Raw genomic sequence first — 25,569 nt, 5'->3', positions numbered from 1 at the left:
TTTCTTTACCGAGGCCGTCATCACCGGCAGATAGCTTCTCAAGTGTATAAAACTCGTGGACCTCTCGAAGCAGCCCTCAGATGCAGTTGAAAATCGCTGACCAGGCCGGCACGCTACTGGCACCATATTTCCTTTGTACAGCGAATATTAGGTACCCCTCTTGTACTAGAGGTTATGATAATAATAATAATAATAATAATAATAATAATAATAATAATAATAATAATAATAATAATAATAATAATAAAATAAGTTCAAACGCGCTCCACATTTGGGCACAACGAATCAAAATAATAATAATACCGTAATTTTATTGACTTTATAAGTCCTACTAACCACTTTTACGGTTTTTGGAGAAGACGAGGTTTCGGAATTTAGTCCCGCAGGAGTTCTTTTACGTGCTAGTAAATCTACCGACACGAGGGTGACAAATTCAAATACCATCGGACTGAGTCAGGATCGAACTTGCTAAGTTGGGGTCAGAAGGCCAGCGCCTCAACGGTCTCAGCCATTCATTTCAGCACTAGAGGTTATTTTTAACGGTTAACGTTAACGAGTAGTTTTGTGTATTCGCTCCAATTATAACCGTTAGTCAAAAATAACTGCTAAGCCCATCCCTAGGTCTGAGTGTTATAGGTGGTCTTGGTTGTCCCAGATGACATTTGACTTCTATCAATATGCAGTTGTCAGCTGCAGATACGTGAATTATACCGGGTGTGTATGTATACAGTCGATGAACGACGCACTCACTGGTTACGAATTTGTGAGGAGCCGTATTCTCTATTTGCAATTTACTTTCGAAGTGGTTGGCTTGTCGTTATTGAATGTTCGAATTAATTTGTTTAGCATTTTGCTTGTCGGACATATTGCAGCTGCTTGTGAAGGTTTATTCTGTGGATTGTGCTGTGTTTCTTAAGATTTTCTACGTCAGGTAATTGCAGTTTCTTACGTTTTACACCGTATCCAAAGGAGTCTCAGCCTTGTACATCTCCATCAGGAACTTAACATCGTACGTTACGTAATAGGCAATAGGTAAGCTTTATTGTTCAGTTCGTATTTAAACACAAAAGATCAGCGGCAGATAATTATTCTGTGTTTCAGCCGACTGTACGCTGTCTACATTTAATATACCCCAGCTACTATTCTTAGTGATAATACATGCAAATTTGTTCCAGCATGTTGCCGAAATGATTCTGAATAGCCTGCTTATGCGTAGTAGTATACATGCTGTTCCAACAGAAATTCAGAACTCGTTCCGAACTGTGAGTTCTGAATTCATGCTGTTCTAAGTACATTCAGAACCATTTCAGAGCCATTGCCAGCAGTTCACGTTCAATACCAGGGACTGCATGTTCTCTACATGCACATTTGTTTCAACCAGTAAATGGTGTGACTACATGCTATACTTCTCATTGGAATAGGGTCTTTCATAATCCATCGTTAAATGTTTTGTAACAATTCATAGATGGCGTGATACAGTTCACAAATGCCATTTGCTAATTCCAACAAACCATTATTAACAACCAGTTCTGGAAGTATTCTGATTTATGTATGCTCATTAAGATAATTTTGAAGGAGTTCATAGCCAGTTCGGAACTGTTTGTTGCAACAAAGTAGTTTATAGCCAGTTCAGAACTGTTGAAAGGAAGGAGTTCATAGCCAGTTCGGAACTCTTTGTTGTAACAAAGGAGTTTGCAGCTGGTTCGGAACTGTTTGTTATAACAAACATACAGTATATAATGTAACATAATCAGTAATGTTTGTAACTTTTTGGATAAAGTTGCCAATGTACCTGGCTATCCTCTATCAGATAATTTGATCAATAAGGAGTCTGGCTAAACTGCTCCTGAATTCAACATATTATATGGTAGCTCTTTGGGCTGCTAGCACAGGTGACGGCTGTGTGTCAAGAGAAGGAGTATAGCTATACCTGTGTAAGAAACTGGCTTATCAAAATACATAAGGTACATGGATCATGCACAGTTGTCATTAACATCCAGGATGATTAACATAATTTTTAAGCATGATGAATAAGACTGGACTCACCACGTACTATCTGAAGATTTGTGGATTGAAAACAAAACTGAATGAACTATATTAGAACATTCCTACTAGTAACCTTCAAATTTTACATAGTGTTTGAATCACTGTTGGACTCTAGTGTAAAGACAGTGAGGTTTGTATTGAGCAATACAAAATGTATACAGCCAATAGAGCTAGCGGAGGGACAGGGCGTGGGGATTGTGTCTTCACACTGGCTAAAGCGGATCATTTGCCCTGCAAGTTGTGCAAGAAATGAATAGTTTTGAAGGTTTGGTTGTAGAATTCCTTGCTTTTTGTTATTAAAATTGGCATTACATTGCACTGACACAGATAGGATTTATGGTAACGATGGGACAGGATAGGGCTAGGAGTGGAAAGGAAGTCGTGGCCCTAAAGGCAGTTTTCTGTGTTTTCCCAATTTTACACCAAAGAAATGCTGGGATTGTAGCCTACCTTATTCAAGGCCACAGTCACTTGCTTCCCACTACTAGCCATAATGCCATAAGTCTTATCTGTGTGAGTGTGATGTAAAACAAATCATAAAAAAAAGGAAGAAATATCTGTTGTGGTATAGACGACAAAATGTAATGAACTGATTAGAGTACATCTACAGTTTAGCACAGAGTAGGGTTGTATGGGAAGGTACATCAAGCCAGTCATTAGACTCCCAGTGTAGTGTGCGATATGTAAGTTGCATAGTCACAGGCTTTTCACAAGTGGTGTGCAAATTAATCCCATTCTATCAGTTTGGGATGTTCTTTCATTGAAAATGTTTATCCCTGAGTTTCAGTTTCCAGGTAAAATTGGAGGTCCTATGGCTATGAACACAATATCAACAGTCACCTAAAACTGCAGACTTGACTACAAAACAGTAATAATAATGTTTGTTGCCCATGTTTCAGTGCAAGGTCTGTGGAAGTAATCTGCGTCCCAAAACCGTCTATACATTCACACACTATTTAAAATGGACTTGGAAATAAAGGTCAAAGAGGAACCGATCTGCTTTGAGGAAAAATCAAATACTTTGTGCGTAAGTATAATTGCAGGTGACGTTATAGTGATTACAATTAAACCCTTAGCAGTCGTCTGGATTTTACTGGTTACATAACTCTACATTTATCTGATGTTCAGGAGATATATGAGTATCTTGCTGTCTATTCTTAAGGCACATATGGTATTATTATACATATCTCACATTGATTTATATATATATATATATACTTTTATGATTAAATGCAGAATTTAAAGGTACCTATGTTCCTTTTATTTGGCACAGCATGTCTGAAAGCTGAATTCATTCGTTAGGTTTTGAAGAAGAATTGGATTTCTCTTCATCTGCCTTTGCTTTGTAGCTCTTGTCACAAAAAAATGGCATTCTTAGTAGCTCGAGTTGTGGAGGGCTTGCTTTCTGGTTTCAAGTTGGCATAATAAATCCTTTATCACCCTGATGGTATTAAAGGTGCTCAAATACATTAGCTTCTTGCAGGAATGATTTCCATCATCCTTAAAGCTAGTTTGCACGACAGAGAATTAATAAGTGGTGAGCTGGTGAGCATGTAGTCTTCCTCTGCTTTGATAATTTACAATAAGAAGAGCAAATAATAGCCACAAATTCAAGTACATGAGGAGAGGTTTGATCTGCTCTGTCAAAATTGTAGCCCAACAGCAAGATAGCAAGATTCCATGTAACACGATATAGTGAATTGCACATTTAGATCTTAAGGAGTCAAATAATTCAATGGTGAACCAGTTCATTCTAGAAAGTGTTCTAACAATAAGAAGGCAAAAGTGTTAACTTCGGCAGGATAATAGTTAATTTTTTAATAGGCCTATGCTTAAGTGGGCTACTGCAGAACAGTAGCAAGAAACATTTTATCACTGATCGATTTTTCTAAGGAAACAACCTGATGTTTTAATACGTGCTTTAAAGTGTTACATAACATAAGAATAACCACTTGAAATTTTTATAAGTATTCTAATGTGTTCCAGAATGTTCTGTTACCACAAATATTATCAAGAAATGGTCATTATGTGTGTATGTGTTAAAAACAATGTTATATGTTGATGATGTCTTATGTATAGCAGAATAATGTTATATCTTTAAGATACGGGGAATATTGATTTATGATGTAGAAATAGCTGATGAAGGGAGAACATGTACGAGTGAAATAATTGTACAAAGTCAGAAACTGATAATATATTGACAGGGCGGACCAAACCATCACAGGTAGCTGGATGACATTCATTGTTATTGGAAGTAGTGGATAGGTGTTGGCTTTGGAACTTTGTATTCATTATATTTCCCCATGGATAGTTTAATGATTGGTTACATAACTCTAATTATATTCAGTGTAAATTAACTGAGCGGGCCTAATTCTTTAGAGCATGAGCACCTTTGTCTTAAGTGCCCCAGTAAGATTTCCAATGAGTTTCAGATATCAATGTCTGAAACTTAGTACTGATTTGGGATCCTATCAGTGCTATGGGCTTTCTCTTCATTAGGTAAAACTACTAAAGTGACATTTAGGTTACTTATAATCACAGCAATAGAACCAGCTTTTGGGTGGTTAGGCCGTGTGCATAATGCAGAGTTTCGTCCAGACGTGCCATTTGGACTCATCAGCTGGAATGGCACGCCCCTCCAGGACTCTGCATAGCAGAGGCAGACCAAACTGTGTGGCCCCGCCGAGTTAGCAAATCAAGTTTGCTAACCTGCTAAAGGAGAAAAGATTTCTCCGTTCAAAAAAATGCTCCCCCATTGGAGATACAACATCAAAAAAGGCTTTCACGGCCGCAGATCTTATAATCACAGCAATAGAAGGGGCGTGCCATTCCAGCTGATGAGTCCAAATGGCACGTCTGGACGAAACTCTGCATTATGCACACGGCCTAACCACCCAAAAGCTGGTTCTATTGCTGTGATTATAAGATCTGCGGCCGTGAAAGCCTTTTTTGATGATTTAGGTTACTGTTCATGATAAAATTACTGATCATGACTGATCGGTTCCTTTTCGCCTAAAATCATGAGGGATTGACTCTATTAATGCAGTATTGATAATTCTATATTATCCTCTTTGGCACCGACAAGTTTAAATAAATGTTTATATGGGGAGTTTGCTCATTATTGATTTTTACTCATCTTTTCTCCTGAGTGAAAACATTGATGATCAACTTTGATAATTGGATTTTCTAGTGACGCAATAGTCTTAAGGCTTCCTCAAGTGTTGCTTTTGAGATTGCACAGATGCATAAATCTAGGGGAGTACTAAACTTATTCCGTGTTAGGGTGAGGAATTTACGGGGCTCATGTCGATACTGAGATGGTTAAATACTCCATTGAAATGAAGACACCTTATAGTGCATTTAAAAACCAGTTAATGGCAAAATAGTTGACATCCTGTGCCATTGCACTTTCTGCTGCATTATAAAATGGTGTCAAAATAGATATATGGACCATGCAAGACGGAATTTATGCAAAGTGAAATAACTGAAGAAATAAGAAAGTATAGTAGAACATCATGTATTTAATATACAGCAACAGTGTTCCAGTTTACAATAAGAAGAGAAAAACTTAGCAGGTAAGGCAAGTGTTCGGAGAAGAACCAGAATATTGACTACTGATGGAGTAAAAGATTGCCAAGTAAATACAAGACCATTATTTCAAGAAGGAAAGAAATTAATGGAAGTAGAAATTCAGAAAAAAGAAGTATTATCTGAATTCACATTAAATTTAAAACAGAATTGATCATGGAGCAGTGGTGAACTCAATATAATATATTTGAAAGTAGTCATATTTATTGTCAAATATGAAAGAAGAATCATTATAGACTGTCGAACTACTGAAGACTTTCATATGAACTCATACATATCATATTTGTATTCTGTTAAGCTTAGCGCAAGAAAGAAGACCATCAATAATTGGAACTAAATCCACAGTGGACCGTCTTGAGGATGAGTGTGTCACTGAGGATCCAACCTACTTGATGTAGAATGGGTGACCAGCTGATCTATGGATTCCAGCCGGTAAGCGCAGCATTCGTAGCTTGAATGGCTACAGATTCGTCATAAACCCTAGAATGACAAGCTAAGTTTTCTAAATTACAGTTCTTAATTAAATTGATGTAGGATAATATTCTTAGAAGATAGCCTAAATTGTGTATCTATAATATTAATGAGATCAGTGAAGTGTAATGTCAAAAGTGGTTAAGATATGTTAGAATCGATATATCTCGATTGGGAGGAGTGACAGTGTGCATTGAATGTAATGTATGAGCTATTGGTAATTTATTATTGATAACAGGAATGAGTAGAGTTTACTACAGCATAATGACAGCAGATGTTGAGAAATGGATATCGTAAATATGTCAAGTAACCTAACGTGTTGTTGGTCATCATGATAATATGGTACAGAAGAGATATGCAGCCAATATGAGTTATTCTTTGTCAATGCAGAAACAGAAAGGAGTATCATAATATACTAGGAGGTTAGACGTCATTGTGGGAAAAGAGATGTGATCCAGAGAAATGATGATATTCTCAATGGAATAGAATACATAGTGGGAAATGTGGTTATGAGCAAGGTTATGAGATTTATCAATCAAGCAATACTGATCTGCATTTAGGGCATTCACCCAGGTGGCAGATTCCCTATCACTTGATTTTCTAGCCTTTATGAAGGTGTTATGAATGTATTAAATGATATGCAGGGTAAAATGAGAGAAATGAGATATCATCAAAAAGAATTTATATAAAAAAGCACAGAAGTGGTAGAATGAATATGAAGGATATGTATAGTTAATTCTGCAATGTGTACAAGAAGCATTGGCATGAAAAGACATCTCATTGAGGGAGTAGAGAAATAGAATGAAGGCGCAGCTTACCGAGACAGGTAAATGTTAAGTCAAATAATTCTCACTATATCCATACGTTGAAAATAAAGATATAATGTTAGGAAATACCCTTCATAAATATCCCATGTTGGTACTGCACAAGGTAATATGTGGTGTATAATGCTGTAATTAATTTTGACCTCCATAGTTATAATTGAGCTATCCAATGGATTGAAAGGAGAGCATCCATTTAAGAGGCAAATGTCATTTCATTGATGGCAGAACTTAGAATCTTAAACGAGAGTTGTGATTAATTAAGAAATAAAATAATTAGAATTCAGTTATAGATAATGACTTCTTGAGCTTATATGATGCTTTTAACTGATTAAATGCAGTATGGTTAGGCCAGTAGGTACCAGGATTTTGCATAGCAAGAGAGTTGTGTTAAAGTAAGAACTAAAATAATTAGGATTCAGTTATAGATAATGATTTCTTGAGCTTACATGATGCTTTTAAATGATTAAATGCAGTATGGTTTTGCCAGTAGGTACCAGGATTATGCATGGCAGAAGAAAATAGCAATCTTAGCGAGTCATTCAACAGTAAATAAAATAATTTACAGTGGCAGAAAAACAATTTAGTCGGTCAGAAATAATGTTGAAAGCTTAAAGACAGAAAATATGTGTTTCTTTAGAAATGATTTTAATAATTTTCAATGTATATATCTGTGGACGTGTTATGATGAAATAAAAGAGTTCAATCATCAGTTTGGTGAATGGAAATGCAGAGTTATCTCATGTCAAGACTGCAGGTGATCATTATTAGAGAATTGTAATGTACATAATGACACACTTATAATATTTATTTGGAATTTTGAAGAATGAAACGAAACATTAATATGATTTTCTGTTTCCTAAGCCTATTAATATATTAATAAACTGGTTGGTTAAGAAATAAATATGTGTAATGTATTTATTTATAGGTTGAAATGGTAGTCTAGATTATTGATAAGTATGTGTTGCGATTCTCGTCTTACTAAGGCATTAAATTAGGTGTGAAAAGATGGAGACGTCCATGAGAAATGTTGGATCACGAGTTATAAGCAATCGCACTATTCTTCTGGATTCACGTTAAGCAAATTTTACAGTAAATATACCCTGTGGGTAACTGAGTATTTGGAGAATTTTATTACACCATTATTACATGCATTAATGATGCAACCTCTTTTTCCACCGTGATATTACAGCACTGGTATCACCTGACCTGATTGTGTGGCTGTAGATACTGCATCAGCTGTATTAATGTTCTATGAAATCTACCACAACTGAAGGAATGTTATAACAACCCTATTATTATCTATTAAGAAACAAATTCCTGCAGGATTTCATTAATTTAGTTTAGGAGCAACTGTAGAGGTTTAGAGTGATAGGGCAGGTCATGATGTTAATGTGATAAAAGAATTGTATTAAATATAAGTTCAACTACAGTGCTCTCCTTAAGACCTCTTTAATGGGTGTGATGCCTTTCCGTGTTTAATGACTGGCCAGCTAACATAACCTAGATATGCACCAATTACATACTGTGAAACTGTTTATTTAAATGATCAATCATTATTTTTAGCATAATTACATCGGAGTTTAAATGTTCAGCAGTTTTGCATGATGTCACAAACCAGTTCAGCACTCCACAGCAATGGAATATTAATCTCCGGTATTGAATGATTATGAACAAGCAGTAGAACACAAGAATACTCTGCTGTCTTGTTCAGTGTAATAATACTAAAATAGTTCAATTTTGCAGTTGCTGTTTCCTGTCTGTTAATATGAATGCCCTGATGGGAATAAATATAAATTTCTCATATCCATTTTAGTACATAGTATTCTCCACCTGGCCAGTCATTCCTGATACCTGGCTGACAAAATTTCTGGGGAAAACTTTGCACTAGTTTGAGAAGAAGCTGCCAGGACAGGTTAAATTGACATGGAAAGCTGCATCATTCTAGTCCTTGGAGTAATAAGCCATGCATATTAGTAATGAATGTAATTATGAAAATTGTAACAACTGTGTATCTATTTATTGATTTTGGCAGCATTTTCTAGTGCCAGCCCCGTGGTGTAAGGGTAGCACGCCCGCCTCTTACCCAGAGGACCCAGGTTCGATTCCCGGCCAGGTCAGTGATTTTTACCTGGACCTGAGGGCTGGTTTGAGGTCCACTCGGCCTACGTGATTAGAATTGAGAAGCTATCTGACTGTGAGATAGCAGCCCTAGTCTAGAAAGCCAAGAATAAGGTCCAAGGGGATTTGTTCTGCTGAACATGCGACACCTTGTAATCTGCAGGCCTTTGGACTGAGCAATGGTCACTTGGTAGGCCAATTCACTTCATTGGCTTTAGTGCCATGGGGTTTGGTTGGGTAGCATTTTCTTATAATTATCCATTTCAGGTGTAATAATGATATCTAAATATTTTTAACTTAGGGGTCTTGCCTTTGTTTCCATTGTTGTTCGAGTTCTTGTAGCTGAAAACTGCTGGATGTATTTGAACCCACATTTAGAATCATCTTATCCATGGATATTGTTTAGGTTCAATGTAGTTTCAACATCCATGGTTTGACTGGGTATTAATGTGAAGACTGAAACAGTGATCTTACTCTCCCAAAAAATATACATGGCCGACGTTATCTGAAATCTACCAACCTTACTGGAAATCTATTTGTAAAACGTTTTGCTCATGTACATTATTTTGATAGGAAGATTAATGATGGAGATATCTTTTCAGAATGTCTTACAGTCTTAATTCCTAAAGCACATAGCCTGTGAGAAACTCTCTTACTACCTGAGAGGAACTTCACATTTATTGTAAATCACTTAGATTTAATCAGTTTTTAAATTCTCATGAAACAGTAGATGTGCTTTCATAATACCACTTTGAGGAGTCTGATAAGTCGCTCTGTTCATGGGAGTGAAATCTACTAGGACAGTCGTCAGCATCCTCCTTCACAGTTTCGGAAGTCACTGATGTGGACCAGTCACTTCACCTGACAATGTTTTCAACTTCACAACTCTTCCAACTCTTTCCCACGGTACACTTCCAGCACCCATGTTAATGGCCAGTTGATCCAGTTCTTCCTATCAGCTGCAACCAGCACCACCTCCTCTTCTCCAGTGTTGTAGACATCTTATTCTGCTTCTGGATCAACTGACTTAGGTACTCTTACAAAAATCTTGTTTCAACTGTAGTAGAAATCAAAATCTCCTTGATAAGTTCACAGAACCCAGTTGATCTAAATCTAGTATTCCCATGCAGACATTGTCTTGCAAAATGCTTCAGGCTTGTCAGGCATGTAGGTAAGAGGACGGGAATTAACCACGGCTTCACACCCATACAGTAGTGTCGCCGTCTCTTTGTAACACAGTGAAGCTCTACCGAGGGCATATCTCAAATTTCTCTTTACTATCTGAATCAGATTTTTCTCACCAACCACCCCACCAGCCTGCTGTGGGAGGGTTAATCCTCTGCTGTATTTGCTGCACTGTGGACTCCTTCTGTGTGGTTTTAGTTGACAGTTCAAAATAAATTATCTGCACCAGTGAAATTTGTTCCATTGTTGTTGTAGACACTTTTGGTCTTTCTCATCGAGTGATGAACCGTTGAATATATCTAGACAGCATGGCCTGGCTGCTACTTCGTACTGCAAATCTTTCTCGCAAGTGCAACAGTAACATACGAGTGCCAACTTGTAATATTCTAAGACGTTCCTCATGAATTAGAAGTTCCACCAAACAATGTTTACTTGTTAGTACCGTTGGGCACATGAAGCCCTCACTATCTTTCCTTTCAGATATCTTTCTTTTTACTCACAAATTTCCTTCAAAGTCTTATGTCGTGCAAAGTGACTTGCAGCTGGAAATCATGTCTCCCCCAGAAACTTCTTCTTGAACTAATCAAATGAGTAACTTTCCTGATGCCTTTATTTCATCCATTGTTGTCTCTCCTGCAAGTGTTCTCTCGCATTCCGTCTTTTGTTAGTAGTAAGCTGCAACATCCATTTGACAATTCTGGCAATCCTGATATAGAAGAAGAATATTCCAGATACCAAGGAGGGGACGGCATAAGTCACAGTTTCCCCTTCTTACATGACAACTTCTCTGCAAGAACACTTTTCTCCTCCTTGCTTCACCAGGATCTTCCCACCACTTGGATTCTTCCAAAACTTGTCCACGTTACAACCTCGTGAAGCAAATCAGCTGGATAAAGTCTTCCTCGTAAATGCTGCCACTCTGCTCATCGGGAGAAAGTCAATATTTCTGTCACTGTATTTTGTACAAACACTCCCTTCTTTATCCATATCAATGCAGTGTACAAAGATAGCATTGCACATCAGCGAGCCTGAGACTGTCTTTTATAGTGGTTATAATTCAAACACCAGTATGGCAGGAAAGTAATTCTAGTCATGGTGTTGTAGTTCTCTTAAATGGTGCTATCCTCCCTTTTCAAAATATTAGCTGCAGACATATTTTTTCGTGATGCTTGCTTCTCTACGGTACAACTGCAACCTAAGCATATTTACTAGCATCACAGAATGTTGAATAAATAAGAATTCATTACAGTCAGCCAAGGTAAATCGTCTCTGTATAGCGATACTTATCCAGGTTATTGTTCATTCCATTTTTTGAAGATGCCATTTTTTCTAATAGTACCTCTGTGTCCCAACTTATTTTCTACTTCCAATTCTCTTGCAACAGAACCTTCGGCATCAGAGACACAGATCAATGGGGACAAAGATAGATAAAATATGTCATCTTGTTGCAGGTTTGTTATGAATTTTGCAGTTTATTAATGAAAAGACCCAGCAGCCCCAGTACTGGAGAGACTGAGTCCTCTGTCTCTGAAAAATGCATGCTACTTTCCCATCCACGCAGCGATGATGAAAGACCTTGAGAATGTATGAGTATGATCTTCCCACCACAGAAATTGATCAACCCTCTTTACTGACACTTGTAGGAATGCCTTTCTTATGTCTCAGATCACACCCATTGGCCTCTGTCTAAACCTGAACAGAACAGAGGGAATAAGTTCGATGAAGTTTGGACCTTCTTCATACAGTCATAGGTCTTATGGCGACGATGGTATTGGAAAGGACTAAGAATGGGAAGGAAGCGGCCGTGGCCTTAATTAAGGTACAGCCCCAGCATTTGCTTGATGTGAAAATGGGACACCACGGAAAACCATCTTCAGGGCTGCCGACAATGGGGTTCGAACCACTATCTCCCGGAAGCAAGCTAACAGCTGCGCGCTTCTAACCGCACGGCCAGCTCGCCCGGTATGCGCACAGTTGATCGCCGATCGTTCCTAATTAATGTCCTCACCATATCAATTTTTTCGTCACTGACTGCGGTCGCCGGTCTTCCGCTATGAGGGTTGACAGAAACAGTTTCCCGACCTCCTCGAAAATGGTTGAACAACTCGAACACACACTTCAAACGCAGTGCTTGATCTTCATAAACACGTACCAGCATCGCATGCATTTCTTTCGGTGTCTTGCCAAGCTTAAAACAAAACTGTATATTGACAATTTGGTCGTTCATGTTCCGGTTCGCAGTTCAGAACAAACACACTAAACACGCACTGTGTCAAACAGGTCTTGCACGCCACACACGATGCTGAAGTGAATAACATTGGGAGAAGGTGGTCGGTCAAAACATGCTGCTACGCAGGTGCCGCGTAGTGTGCCGCCAGTGTTGCCGGATCGACCGTTCTGACTTCATTCACCGAACTTTATTGTCTCAGGTTGTATATCCACTTCTTGAATTTTGCATTCTCTTTTCTGTGGGTAAGGAAATATATAGGGCTCTACAGTATTTAGAAGGGTGCAGAGGACACAGCACTTTGTTATTGTCTTTTTAAGCCTTATTTTGAGATCGTTTGAGGATAGGAGTTGCCACATGCCAATGAAGATGGAGAGTCCTTTCTCACTGTTTCACCATATTCTGTATCCATGTCTATTTTACTTCCGCTGGCAGTGTCTGTCGCTTTATTATCACTTTCCCTTGCGGTTTTAGTATTGCTTCTATCACTGTCACTATTTCACTCCCCACGTTTATGTTTACTATGGTCCAATAAACATTCACTTGAAATTAACATACATTACGTACATACATTATCATTATAGGCTGTTATGCCTTTCAGCGTTCAGTCTGCAAGCCTCTGTGAATTTACTAAACGTCGCCACAATCCTCGATTTGCAACTAGTGCTGTGGCCTCATTTAGTTCTATACCTCTTGTCTTTAAATAGTTAAAAACCGTGTCTAACCATCGTCGTCTTGGTCAACCTCTACTTCTCTTACCCTCCATAACAGAGCCCATTATTCTCCTAGGTAACCTATCCTCCTCCATTCGCCTCACATGACCCCACCAGCGAAGCCGGTTTATGCGTACAGCTTCATCCATCGAGTTCATTCTAAATTAGCCTTTATCTCCTCATTCCGAGTACTCTCCTGCCATTGTTCCCACCTGTTTTTACCAGGAATCATTCTTGCTACTTTCATGTCTGTTACTTCTAACTTATGAATAAGATATCCTGAGTCCACCCAGCTTTCGCTCCCGTAAAGCAAAGTTGGTCTGAAAACAGACCGATGTAAAGATAGTTTCGTCCGGAGCTGACTTCCTTCTTACAAAATACTGCTGATCGCAACTGCGAGCTCACTGCATTTGCTTTACGACACCTTGATTCAATCTCACTTACTATATTACCATCCTGGGAGAACACACAGACTAAATACTTGAAATTATCAACCTGTTCTAGCTTATCAACCTGTTCTGGCTTTGTATCACCAATCTGACATTCAATTCTGTTGAATTTCTTACCTACTGACATCAATTTAGTCTTCGAGTGGCTAATTTTCATACCATACTCAATGCACCTATTTTCAAGTTCCAAGATATTAGACTGCAGGCTTTCGGCACAATCTGCCATTAAGACCAAGTCGTCAGCGTAGGCCAGACTGCTTACTACATTTCCACCTAACTGAATCCCTCCCTGCCATTTCATACCTTTCAGCAGATGATAAACTACGAACAATAAAGGTGAAAGATTACAGCCTTGTCTAACTCCTGTAAGTACCCTGAACCAAGAACTCATTCTCCCATCAATTCTCACTGAAGCCCAATTCTCAACATAAATGCCTTTGATTGATTTTAATAATCTACCTTTAATTCCATAGTCCCCCAGTATGGCGAACAACTTTTCCCTCGGTACCCTGTCATATGCTTTCTCTAGATCTACGAAACATAAACGCAACTGCCTATTCCTCGTAGCATTTTTCAATTACGTGGCGCATACTGAAAATCTGATCCTGACAGCCTCTCTGTGGTCTGAAACCACACTGGTTTGCATCCAACTTCCTCTCAACGATTGACCGCACCCTCCCTTCCAAGATGCCAGTGAATACTTTGCCTGGTATACTAATCAGTGAGATACCTCGATAGTTGTTGCAATCCTTCCTGTTCCCTTGCTTATAGATAGGTGCAAGTACAGCTTTTGTCCAATTGAAGGTACCTTACCAACACTCCATGCTAATTTTACTACTCTATGAAGCCATTTCATCCCTGCCTTCCCACTATACTTCACCATTTCAGGTCTAATTTAATCTATTCCTGCTGCTTTATGACAGTGGAGTTTATTTACCATCCTTTCCACTTCCTCAAGCGTAATTTCACCAACATCATTTTCCTCCTCCCCATGAGCTTGGCTATATCGCAACACCACCAGGATGATTTCCATTTACATTGAGAAGATGTTCAAAATATTCCCTCCACCTCTCCAAGAATTCCCTGGGATCTATTATGAGTTCACCTGAATGACTCAAAACACTGTTCATTTCCTTTTTCCCTCCCTTCCTAAGATTTTTATTACTGTCCAGAAAGGTTTCTCTGCTGCTTGACCTAGTCTTTCCAGGTTATTACCAAATCTTCCCACGACTTCTTTTTGGATTCAACAACTATTTGTTTCGCTCTGTTTCTTTCATCTACGTACACATCCCTGTCTGCCTCGGTCCTTGTTTGGAGCCATTTTTGATAAGCCTTCTTTTTACGTTACAAGCTGCTCTCACTTCATCATTCCATCAAGATGTTCGCATTTTCCTATCTTTACACACAGTTGTTCCTAGGCATTCCCTTGCTGTTTCTACTACAGCATCCCTGTATGCCACCCATTCACTTTCTATGTCCTGAATCTGCGTACTGTCTACTGTTCGAAACTTCTCACTAATCATATCCATGTACTCCTGTCTAATTTCCTCGTCCTGGAGATTTTCTACCCTTATTAGTTTGCAGACAGATTTCACTTTCTCTACCCTAAGCCTAGAGATACTTAGTTCACTACAGATCAGATAGTGGTCTGTATCATCGAAAAATTCCCGGAAAACTCGTACATTCCTAACAGATTTCCTGAATTCGAAGTCGGTTAAGATATAGTCTATTATGGATCTGGTCCCCTAGCCTCCCGTGTGTAGCGGTGAATAGCCTTATGCTTGAAGAATGTATTCGTAACTGCTAAATCCATACTAGCACAGAAGTCCAGCAAACGCTTCCCATTCCCATTAGCTTCCATATCTTCCCCACACTTACCAATCACCCTTTCGTATCCTTCAGTTCTATTCCCAACTCTCGCATTGAAATCGCCCATTAGCACTATTCTATCCTTGCTGTTGACCCTGACCACAATGTCACCCAATGCGTCATAAAACTTGTCAACTTCATCCTCATCTGCACCCTCACATGGTGAACACACGGAGACAATTCTAGTCCTAATTCCTCCAACTGACAAATCTACCCACATCATTCGCTCATTTACGTGCCTAACAGAAACTATGTCGCGTGCAATGGTATTCCTGATAAAGAGCCCTACCCCAGATTCTGCCCATCCCTTTCTAACACCCGTCAAGTACACTTATAATCTCCTATTCCTTCCTCGTTATCTCCCCTTTTCCGAATATCACTTACTCCTAGCACATCCAGATTCATCCTCTTTGCTGATTCAGCCAGTTCTACTTTCTTTCTTCCATAAGCCCCATTAATATTGATAGCTCCCCATCGAATTCCGTTTCGTTCGCCAAGTTGTTTCCAAGGAGTCCCTCGCCTGTCAAATGGGAGTGGGACTCCGTTACTCCCATAGGTCCGAGGCTTGCTTAAAATGTTCTGAGCTCGGTAAATTCATGAAGCAGGATGCTACCCTACTTGCACATAGTCCAAGTGAGGATCTCTCTAACGAGTTATGGACCACCGGTGAATTGTATAGTCCTAGCCGCCTGAGCACAAGGAAGGCCACGACTCAGAATATGTCCGAGATGCCCACTCCCATTCCATGGCAACTGGTATCCCGACTCTCAGGACCACTTACTAGGCCACTCAGCCGTTGCCCATGGTTCACGAACTAGGACGTGACTACAGTAACCCACAACCGTGAACCATCTTGAAATTAAGGATCTCCAAATTTACGTACTCATAACTTTTACTTCCAGTCCTCATTTGTAATAGAAGCAATTCGTTCACCATTAATTATAATAATGCTACCATTCTGAACATCACATTATGTTCAGAAATGCCATTCTTGGCACTTGACCTTATCAGATTAATGGGTTCTGGGTGATATGAAGAAAGGTGTAATACAGTATGATCACGTTTAGATTAACTACAGTCTATTTTATAAGTGCAATTGACAGGCTTGCTCATCTTCATTAAGGAATATAACCGGGTTTTCAGCATGTCTTCCTGGAATGGAATTGCAGTCTCTGTTAACCAAGACATAATTTCTCACTTGCTGTTGTTTGTGTCATCAGTCCAAAGACTGATTTGATGCAGCTCTTCATACGATCCTATCCTATAGTATCCTTTTCATTTCTAGATAATTCCTACATCTGCTCTGTTCTGCCTGTCATATTCATATCCTGGTCTGCCACTAATGTTCTTACCGACTACACTTCCCGCAAACAACAACTGAACACGTCCTGGGTGTCTTAACATATCTTCTCTCATTCTATCTCTTCTTGTCAAATTTAGGCGTATTGATCTCTCTCCAATTTAATTCCGTGTCTTTAAATCCTGATTCGATCCACCGAAATCACCTTCATCGTTCATCCTTAATGCTATATTTCAGAAGTTGCTACCCTCTTTATTCCTGGGCTAGTTATCGTCCATGTTTTACTTCCATACAACGCCACGCTCCAGACAAATGTGTTCAAAAACATCTAAGTAATCTGTTTATCAATGTTTGAAGAGTGCAAATTTGTTTTCTGAAGAAAGGCCTTCCTTGCTTGTGCTAGCCTGCAGTCTGCATTTTATGTCCTCGTTACTTCTGCTGTTGTTAGTTTATTTACTACCCAAGTAACAATATTCATTTACAACCTTTAGAAGTTCATTTTCTAATCTAATATTTCCTGCGTTAGCTGACTTCGTTCTACTGCACTCCGTTACTTTTGCTTTGTATTGAATTATTTCCATCTCGTACTCCGTCCCCAAGACTCTGTCTCTACCATTCAACAATCACCAGATCTTCTGCAGACTGAGATAAAATAACAATATCATCACCAAACTTCAGAGTTTTGATTTCCTCTTCTTTGATTGCAATACCCTTTCAAAATTCCTCTTTGATTTCCTTCTTCTATATGAACATTGTGAAGGAGGTGGAACCTGCACAGCGCTGTCTCACTGCCTTGTGGAATACTGCTATTTTCTCAAAGCCTTCGATTCTTATCACAGCATACTGATTTTTGCGCAGCTTGTAAATAATTCTTCCTTCTCGGTAACTGATAATGCTTGTCCTTTTTAATTCAATCCTCTTAAGATCAGACGTAAAGTCAGGATTGCTTTATGTGTTCTTACATTTCTTCTGAAGCCAAATTGATGTCCCCCAACTCGGTTTCAAATTGTATTTCCATACTAAACTAATGGTGCGATAGTTTTCACACTTGTCAGCACCGGCTTTCATGGGAATATATATATAACATCACTCTGCCAAAAATCGCATGACTGTTCTCCTTTTTCATGCATCTCTTACACTAAACGGAATAACCTCACCATGCTGGTTTCTCTTACGGCAGTCAGTAATTCTGAGGGTATGTCATCAATTCCTAGTACCTTGTTTATACTTGGGTCTTTCGAAACTTTCTCGAATTCTGACCTCAAAATTGGCGCCTTCATTTCATCAGCACCGACAGCCTCTTATTGTTCCAGAACTCTGTCATCTACTTCTTTACTTTGATATTGGTGTTGGATATGTTCCTGTCCTAGTTCTGCTTTGTCTTGTTTCCCTAGAAGTTTTTCCATCTGAGCTCCCGTTGAGGGGGCTTGCTTGGATACATTGGGAAAGATGCACATATGAAATGAGCCCAGTCGTTGGATTCCAGTTTCATAGGATTATCAGCAAGCTGTTGACTATGTTCCTCCATATCCAATCCATCGGCACTGTCGTGTCAACCACCACTACTCTTTCTTGCCCAGTTTTCCTTTCTCCAAAGGCCTCCTTGATTTTCCTGCAATCAGTTTCTACCTTTCCTAGGACCATAAAACCGTGAACATCCTTGCACTTCTCTTTCAGCCATTCTTCAAAGATAGTTTTCTGTGGTTTCCCACTTTTAAACCTGGTGAATTCTGAAACTAACAGTCTAACCTACCGGGACAGAAAACTATATGCATTAATATTGTTTATTGTTCAAAAGTGGCATTTTTAGCTATATACATCACAGATCAATGCCTAACTCTTCATTAATTATTTCTCAGTCTTCAGTAGTGAATCATCGTGTGATATTTTTTGAAGCAGCTTTCCAGATGCAGTGGAACACAACATTTTTCACACAGCAACTTCACTTCGGACCTTATTTTATGACCCTCAAAACTTTGCGGGGCCTTCTGTTGGAAGAATAGGCACTGGGGAATGTCGCCATACATTTGCCTGAAGCCGCCGGTGGCTGTCTTGATTGGGCGTTCTTCCTTTTGTTGTCGTAGGCGGGAGAGTAACACTCTGCAACAATCACTCGGCAAATGCTGTGATAAAGTTTATAATGCAGCCGCCTGCCTGTAACCTCCGTGAATACAACGTATGAATTGAGGATAGCCATATCCAATAGATACAGCATTATCTTTCTCTAACCCATGGTAGTCCATGGGCGCCTTAACTCTGCGTTTGGTTCATTCCACAACGCCAGTTCTGCTCACCAAAAGTGCCCCACTTGGCACTCCGATCCTAGAAATAAATCTCTCGTGGCTTTAAACAAGCCGGAGATCTCACCCTTTTAAAGTTTAAGAATAGGTTGAGTTCGTTTCGTCCCCAAGGCCTCTAATCATTCGCTTGACCGGATGAGACTTGTTCGAGCACCACCTTTCGTGAGGGAAACTTCGGTGGGAACCAGCTTCTAGACGGTTCGATTAGTCTTTCGCCCCTATAGCCAGCTCCGAAGATTGTTTTACACGCCAGAATCGCTACGGACCTCCATCAGGGTTTCCCCTGACTTCATCCTGGCCAGGCATAGTTCACCATCTTTCGGGTCCCAACCTGTTACGGGGAATCATGCAAGGACCTGGTCTTGACGATGTACTGCATTATTTTTCCTGCTGTATACTGCAATACCCTTGGGTCTATTCACTACTTCCTCTCCTCCACGTCGTTTTCTTTGAATCCTTTCTGTCTTTCCTATGGTAAGAATATTATTTGGCTGTCATACTAATAGCCTCACCTTTCGTCAGTTTTACTGTGCGGAACTCTGGAGGCACGTTCTTCCTGTTACAGCATACGGTACCCACAGCATGAGTTCTGTTCTTAAAGAAGGTGCGAAAAAGTTCAGGAGAAACATACCAGTTATCAAGATATATGACCGTGGTTCAAGTTTGCTTCCAACACTGCTGCTTTTGTTGCTGAAATAACACCCTATTTGCCTTGTCTGTATAAAAGTTGAACTGGGAACAGCATCCAGAAACACTGTCATAGAGTAAATGAATTTCACTAACGAACCTGGCTTTTTTTTGGAAGGATTGTATTGCAAAAACGGGCGTCTACCTAGAAATTTCATTACACTGTCGTCAATACCTACATCTGTGTCAGATTATAGATATTCTTAAATTTTGTTTTTAATTATGAAATAATTCGTCTGATTTTTCTTAGACGGTCATTTGGATCTATAAACATGCCATCAGAGAAGTGCAGAAATCGTGAATCTGACAGAATAGTTCAAATGTCATAGTCTCTGAAAATAATTTACTTTCTGAACCTCCCTTTTAAACCAGCACAACGCGAGTTTAGGTTTTCTTACCTGACTTATGAGAATCATAAGCAAAATATACTTTTATCTCATCAAACGTGCAAGGATACCATTTACTGCCACATTTCAGATTTTCTCATCAACGTATTCACCTGGAAGGGGGCATATACATTGGTTCCTGTCGCAATCATTTCCCACACTCATCCTCAAGAAATTCTGAACACACATCTAATATACAGTCTTCTCAAAACAACGGCACTGAGGCCAGAAACACCAGTGACTGGATTGTTTTCGGTGTATTGGAAATGTTTGACGAATTCCATGTTGAAGATCCATCTCGTAAAGCAGTCCCGCCACCTCGGTCTTCGTTTACATCGTCCATGCTGTCGTCATGACTAGAATCATTTTCCCTAACACTCTCAGTATAAATGTAAGAAATAGCACTGTCTTCTGAAGAAAAATAAATCATTATCATATTCTAACCACTTTAAGATATCTACATAAACATCAACCACGTTTGTTTACTAACGAGTGCAAGCAGATAGTAATTTTTATACAGTATTCTGTGGTCTAAGAAGGGTGGATTCCATTTAGAAGTTTCACTGAACTTCAAGGAGTAATCTACATGCGACGCAAGACTTATCACTTGCTAGTAACTAAAACAAGAAACATTTGTGTGTTGGTAAGAAACAGTTCGGTCCAAATTGGCGCGTATGGAACAGTTTCGTAAGTCGGCGCCAAGGCTGCTTCCTTCCCACTCCTAGCCCTTTCCTATCTGTGCCGGAGCACCATGAAGCAAGTTGTAAATAGAAACTGATTGGACATCAACAAGGGTTGGAACTTTAATAATCGCAAATATTCAATTACAACTCATACAAAAGATATGAATGTTATACCAAGATTTACTGTCCTTCAGAGTAGTCACCGGCATTGTGTTCATCTTATTGCAAACGATGTGGACATCATAGGGTGTCTATTGCACCACCTTCTACGTCGGTAGTTCGAATTGTCCAATTAACTGCCTGACAAATCTCTGAAACTGATCTGGAGCAAAGGCCCCGTAGTGGTTAGTAGTATAAGTCAGGGGTTCTGGAACCACCGCCACCTTCTCCTCTACCGGGCGAGTTGGCCGTGCGCATAGAGGCGCTTGGCTGTGAGCTTGCATCCGGGAGATAGTAGGTTCGAGTCCCACTATCGGCAGCCCTGAAGATGGTTTTCCGTGGTTTCCCATTTTCACACCAGGCAAATGCTGGGGCTGTACCTTAATTAAGGCCACGGCCGCTTCCTTCCAACTTCTAGGCCATTCCTATCCCATCGTCGCCATAAGACCTATCTGTGTCGGTGCGACGTAAAGCCCCTAGCCAAAAAAAAAACATTATCCTCTCGGAAGAGGCCACCTCCTCTTTGACTGCGCTGGCTAAGACTGCATGCTTAACCTCACATCCGCTATCTGATAGGGGCTTAACCTTACTTTTTACGCGTAAGAGAGTAAACCTAACCTCAGGGAGGGGCCTTATCTCACTTTTACGGCTAGATGCCCTTCCTGACGCCTATGAGAGCAAGCTTAACCTCACAGACGCTATCTTGGAAGGGCTTAACCTTACTTCTTACGTGCAAGACAGCAATCCTAACCTCAGTTTTACGACTGGATGCCCTTCCAGACGCCATCTTGAGTAGTAGGGTAATGGGTATTCTCGAGGAGTTATTGTGAGTAGTAGGGCAATGGAGATTAGCATAAGAGAGCACACCTAACGCCATGGAGGAGCAAAACCTCAGTTTTACGGCCGGATGCCATTTCCGACGATAATTGCACAAGATGGCGGCTATACGCAACTCCTTATGAGACGGCTTAAGGGCGCTTGCGCAAGATGGCGGCTATCTAATTGCACAAGATGGCTGCTATATATAGGCTCTTATGAGAAGGCCTAGGGACGCTTGCGTAAGATGGCGGCTATTTAATTGCACAAGATGGCTGCTATACGTAGGCTCTTATGAGATTGCTACGGGCGATTGCACAAGATGGCGGCTATACATACTCTTATGAGACGGCCTAGCGGCGCTTGCGCAAGATGGCGACTATACATAGGCTCTTACGGGACGCCCTAGGGACGCTTGTGCAAAATGGCAGCTATATACAGGCTCTTATGATGAAAGCCAGCTTAGAGTCTACTGCACAAGATGGCGGCTGTTGTTATGAAGAAAGCTAGCTCAGAGGCTACTGAACAATATGGCGGCTATACACAGGCTGTTATGGCCTCCTCTTCCTCCGACTCCTCCTCTGTCAAGGCATAGCGTTCTATCTCTATAGAACAAGTTTAAAGATGCATTACTATAACGACGCGAAGGCTAGAGCGAGCATGTGCTATTATTCTGTTTTTAACCTGCAGCGATGACGTCATCATAGTTGTGCAAGTTTAGACTTGATCGTTGACTGAAAGCTTTGATCTTCGAGGTACAGTGATAGAGAGTAGAGCGCAAACATGACGAGAACATTAATAGTTGATGTACAAATCTTTAAGGTAAGCGGCAACAAATTTGTGTTTAAAGATTGCAGTGTGTTGTGGGTACCAAAACTTGCTAGTTTAGTATTTAGTCCACCTTTCCCTTACTGTTGGTAAACAGGTAAAGATAAATAACAGACTCAATGGATCGAAAAACATCTAGGTTTACAGTGGGACGGAAAGAGAATACCTTATCCTTTTCTATCTTTAATGATGAACGCACATTTGTCAAGAGCAGATCTTGTTTTTAAAGGGTTGTGAAAAGAAGCAACGATTGTGTGAGGTGTAATTATCAACATGCATGAATTAGGGTGTCTATTATTTAAAACTCTTCCGAAGGAGTATAGTGCAGAAAGTAAACAGTCTTTAAAAAATGTGTGCATGCTCTTTGATTGGTTGTGTTGCAGAGCATGCAGGGAAGTGAACAACATGTAAATTGCAGTGTCAAAATAACGTTAGTGTGAAAGAATCATTTGTAAAGTAAAGAAATCATTTCATTTCTAACAGATACTAAGTGTAACGCAGTTGAAAAGGCAAAAGTGAAGTTTTATACATGCAAAAAGAAACTAAACACGTTTACTGAAGAAGAGTTAATAATAATCTCTGACTTGTCTGAGAATCAATTCTGGGGCTTCCAGGTTTGCGGTGTACTTGCTACACGTAGAAAACACGGCCAGGATTGTCCCTTAAAATCTCAATGTAAATGTTGTAAGTATATATATTTATAAAGCCTTCAGATTGTCTAGAATCAATGAAAAGTCCAACAATTGTTTAAGATCCAATGTATGTCTGTTTGACAAAAACAAACAAGTGACCAGTCATTTAAGAACACACAATAGGATGAAGACAGTGACAGAAAGTTGTAGGAATCTGTAGAAAAATTGCAGAGATTACTGTTGTCCTTCAAGTTTTTCTTCTTCTTTTGTTCCCTCTCCCAGTGCTGTCCTCTTTATCCTGTTATGAATGCCTTTTCATGTTCTTGATTTTCATATAATTTTGACTTGACACTTCTTTGTTTCCATTGGGAGATTAAATTGATAACTTTATTGTGCAGCTATGCAGTTTACTTTGTCAGCTATGTCATGTCTATAAACATTTACTCTACATTTCTTACTTTGTTTTGCATTTTTGTTCCTTACAGCCTTCCACCGAAATTAAAGATGAAATATGTGTAGATGAACCAACAGTTGGTCAGTTGGTCGCTTCTTTCAAGGAAGAAGACAAGTAAGTACAGTTTAGCCTTATTAGATTTTACACCCCTAACCCTCAACAATACGGAATTTGCTATTTATGTGTCAGTAGCTCCCTCTGCAGTCAAGAGGTGGAGTGAAGTCCTCGATATCCCAATGTCTTGGGTTCAAGGCGAGCACAGGTCCATTCATATCATTCTCGAATTCTGTCTCCTGTACTTCACTCGTGGTCCGAACTTGTTGGTTTGATTGTGGTTCTTGAGAAAATTCCACAAAATTAAAATAAGTCAGCTTGTAGTATCTAGTGATCAGCAGGCCGCCCAGTTGGCACCACTCTGTATCTGAGCCAGTACAATGATTATTAATATTACCATCCCAGTTCATTTCTCCATATTGTAATAGGTGTTTCTGGGGTGTTTGGTTGACCATGACCTTGCTGTTTGGCATTCTTGCAACATGACCAGTCCAGAGAATCAACCTGCTGTGGATTAGGCACTTGATTATGTCTCCCTTCATACCTGTGTACATCTTTGCATTCTTCTATCAAAACGCCAATTTCGTTCATTAGTGACACTTTGAAAGCACTTTCTTTGTGTGATATCTATATATTTACTGTCGCCTTCGGTGACTTGTTAAGTTTCAAAGCCGTAGAATACACCGGCTCGTATGATGGCATAGCAGAGTTTTATCTTGGTGTTGTTACGTACATATTTTTTAATATTGATTCGTATGGAAGGGATTCGATTTAGTTAACTGTCATTGTGTATTCTATTAATCTAAACTTTAGTAATGAAAGGTGAAATATCATAAATAATGTCGCATATTTTGAAAGTAGCATCCAGCAAAAGAGATTTTAAGTATGGGAGTTAAGACGGTTGGAACTATGGAGACAACACTGCTGCAGAAACACCATGCAATTGGATGTTCCTTTTTTTGCTACTTGCTTTATGTCGCACCGACACAGATAGGTCTTCCGGCGACGATGGTACAGGAAAGGCACAGGAATAGGAAGGATGTGGCTGTGGCCGTAATTAAGGTACATCCCCAGCATTTGCATGGTGTGAAAATGGGAAACCACGTAAATCCATCCTCAGGGCTGCCGACAGTGGGGTTCGAACCCACTACCTCCCGGATGCGAGCTCACAGCTGCGCGCTTCTCACCGCACGGCCAACTCGCCCGATGCAAATCAAATGTCACTGACAGCACACTTTAGTTGCATACCTACCTTACCTCAGAGCATAGGTTCTTGCATCACGTGCGTACACTGGCATATTGAACACAGCCTCGTGTTAGCAGGCAATCTAAGAAATTGTTGTCACTATGTCTTTGAAATAGGAACAATGGAATATTGGATGAAGATTGAATGTGCCAAGGGTCGTACAGCACGGCAGTGTCCTCAAGGTATTCAAGAAGCATTACCAAAGGCATTTTTGGATAATTTAGCTGCGAATGCAGTAAAGAAGGTTTGAGATAAGGTGCCTCATGAATGGACTCAAGATCCTGTTTTTCAGAGCTTCAAACATGTTGTTTACATCATGAACGCATGTGTTTATGTAAGAGGCCTTCCGTGAGACAGTGTTGTACATGTTAATTGATTAAACTGTATCACAGACCTAAAACTAACTTCCTTTAAATCTAGACAATGAAGGAGAGTTTGAAATATTTTGTAAATGGCTACTACTCATAAGTAAAGGAAGAAATAAGTTAAATTATATGGTAGAATTTGTTTGAGCTCTTTAAACTTCTTTCTCAA

The 25,569-nt window shown here is 39.7% G+C and overlaps 1 protein-coding gene across 1 annotated transcript in view; it reads left to right on the top strand.

The window, feature by feature from the left end:
* Nucleotides 1-899: 899 nt before the first annotated feature.
* LOC136884817 (zinc finger protein 782) overlaps nucleotides 900-25,569 on the top strand; it is a 36,795-nt gene continuing 12,125 nt past the window's right edge. The window contains exons 1-3 of the mRNA XM_067157107.2: nucleotides 900-1,032; nucleotides 2,946-3,073; nucleotides 23,767-23,849. Of these exons, the coding sequence (XP_067013208.2) occupies nucleotides 3,008-3,073; nucleotides 23,767-23,849 (149 nt within the window). The 5' untranslated portion in view covers nucleotides 900-1,032; nucleotides 2,946-3,007. The remainder of the gene's footprint in view (nucleotides 1,033-2,945; nucleotides 3,074-23,766; nucleotides 23,850-25,569) is intronic.

This window comes from Anabrus simplex, chromosome 13 (genome assembly GCF_040414725.1).
Source record: "Anabrus simplex isolate iqAnaSimp1 chromosome 13, ASM4041472v1, whole genome shotgun sequence".
Lineage (NCBI taxonomy): Eukaryota > Metazoa > Arthropoda > Insecta > Orthoptera > Tettigoniidae > Anabrus > Anabrus simplex.
This window is presented reverse-complemented; position numbering and strand designations above follow the sequence as displayed.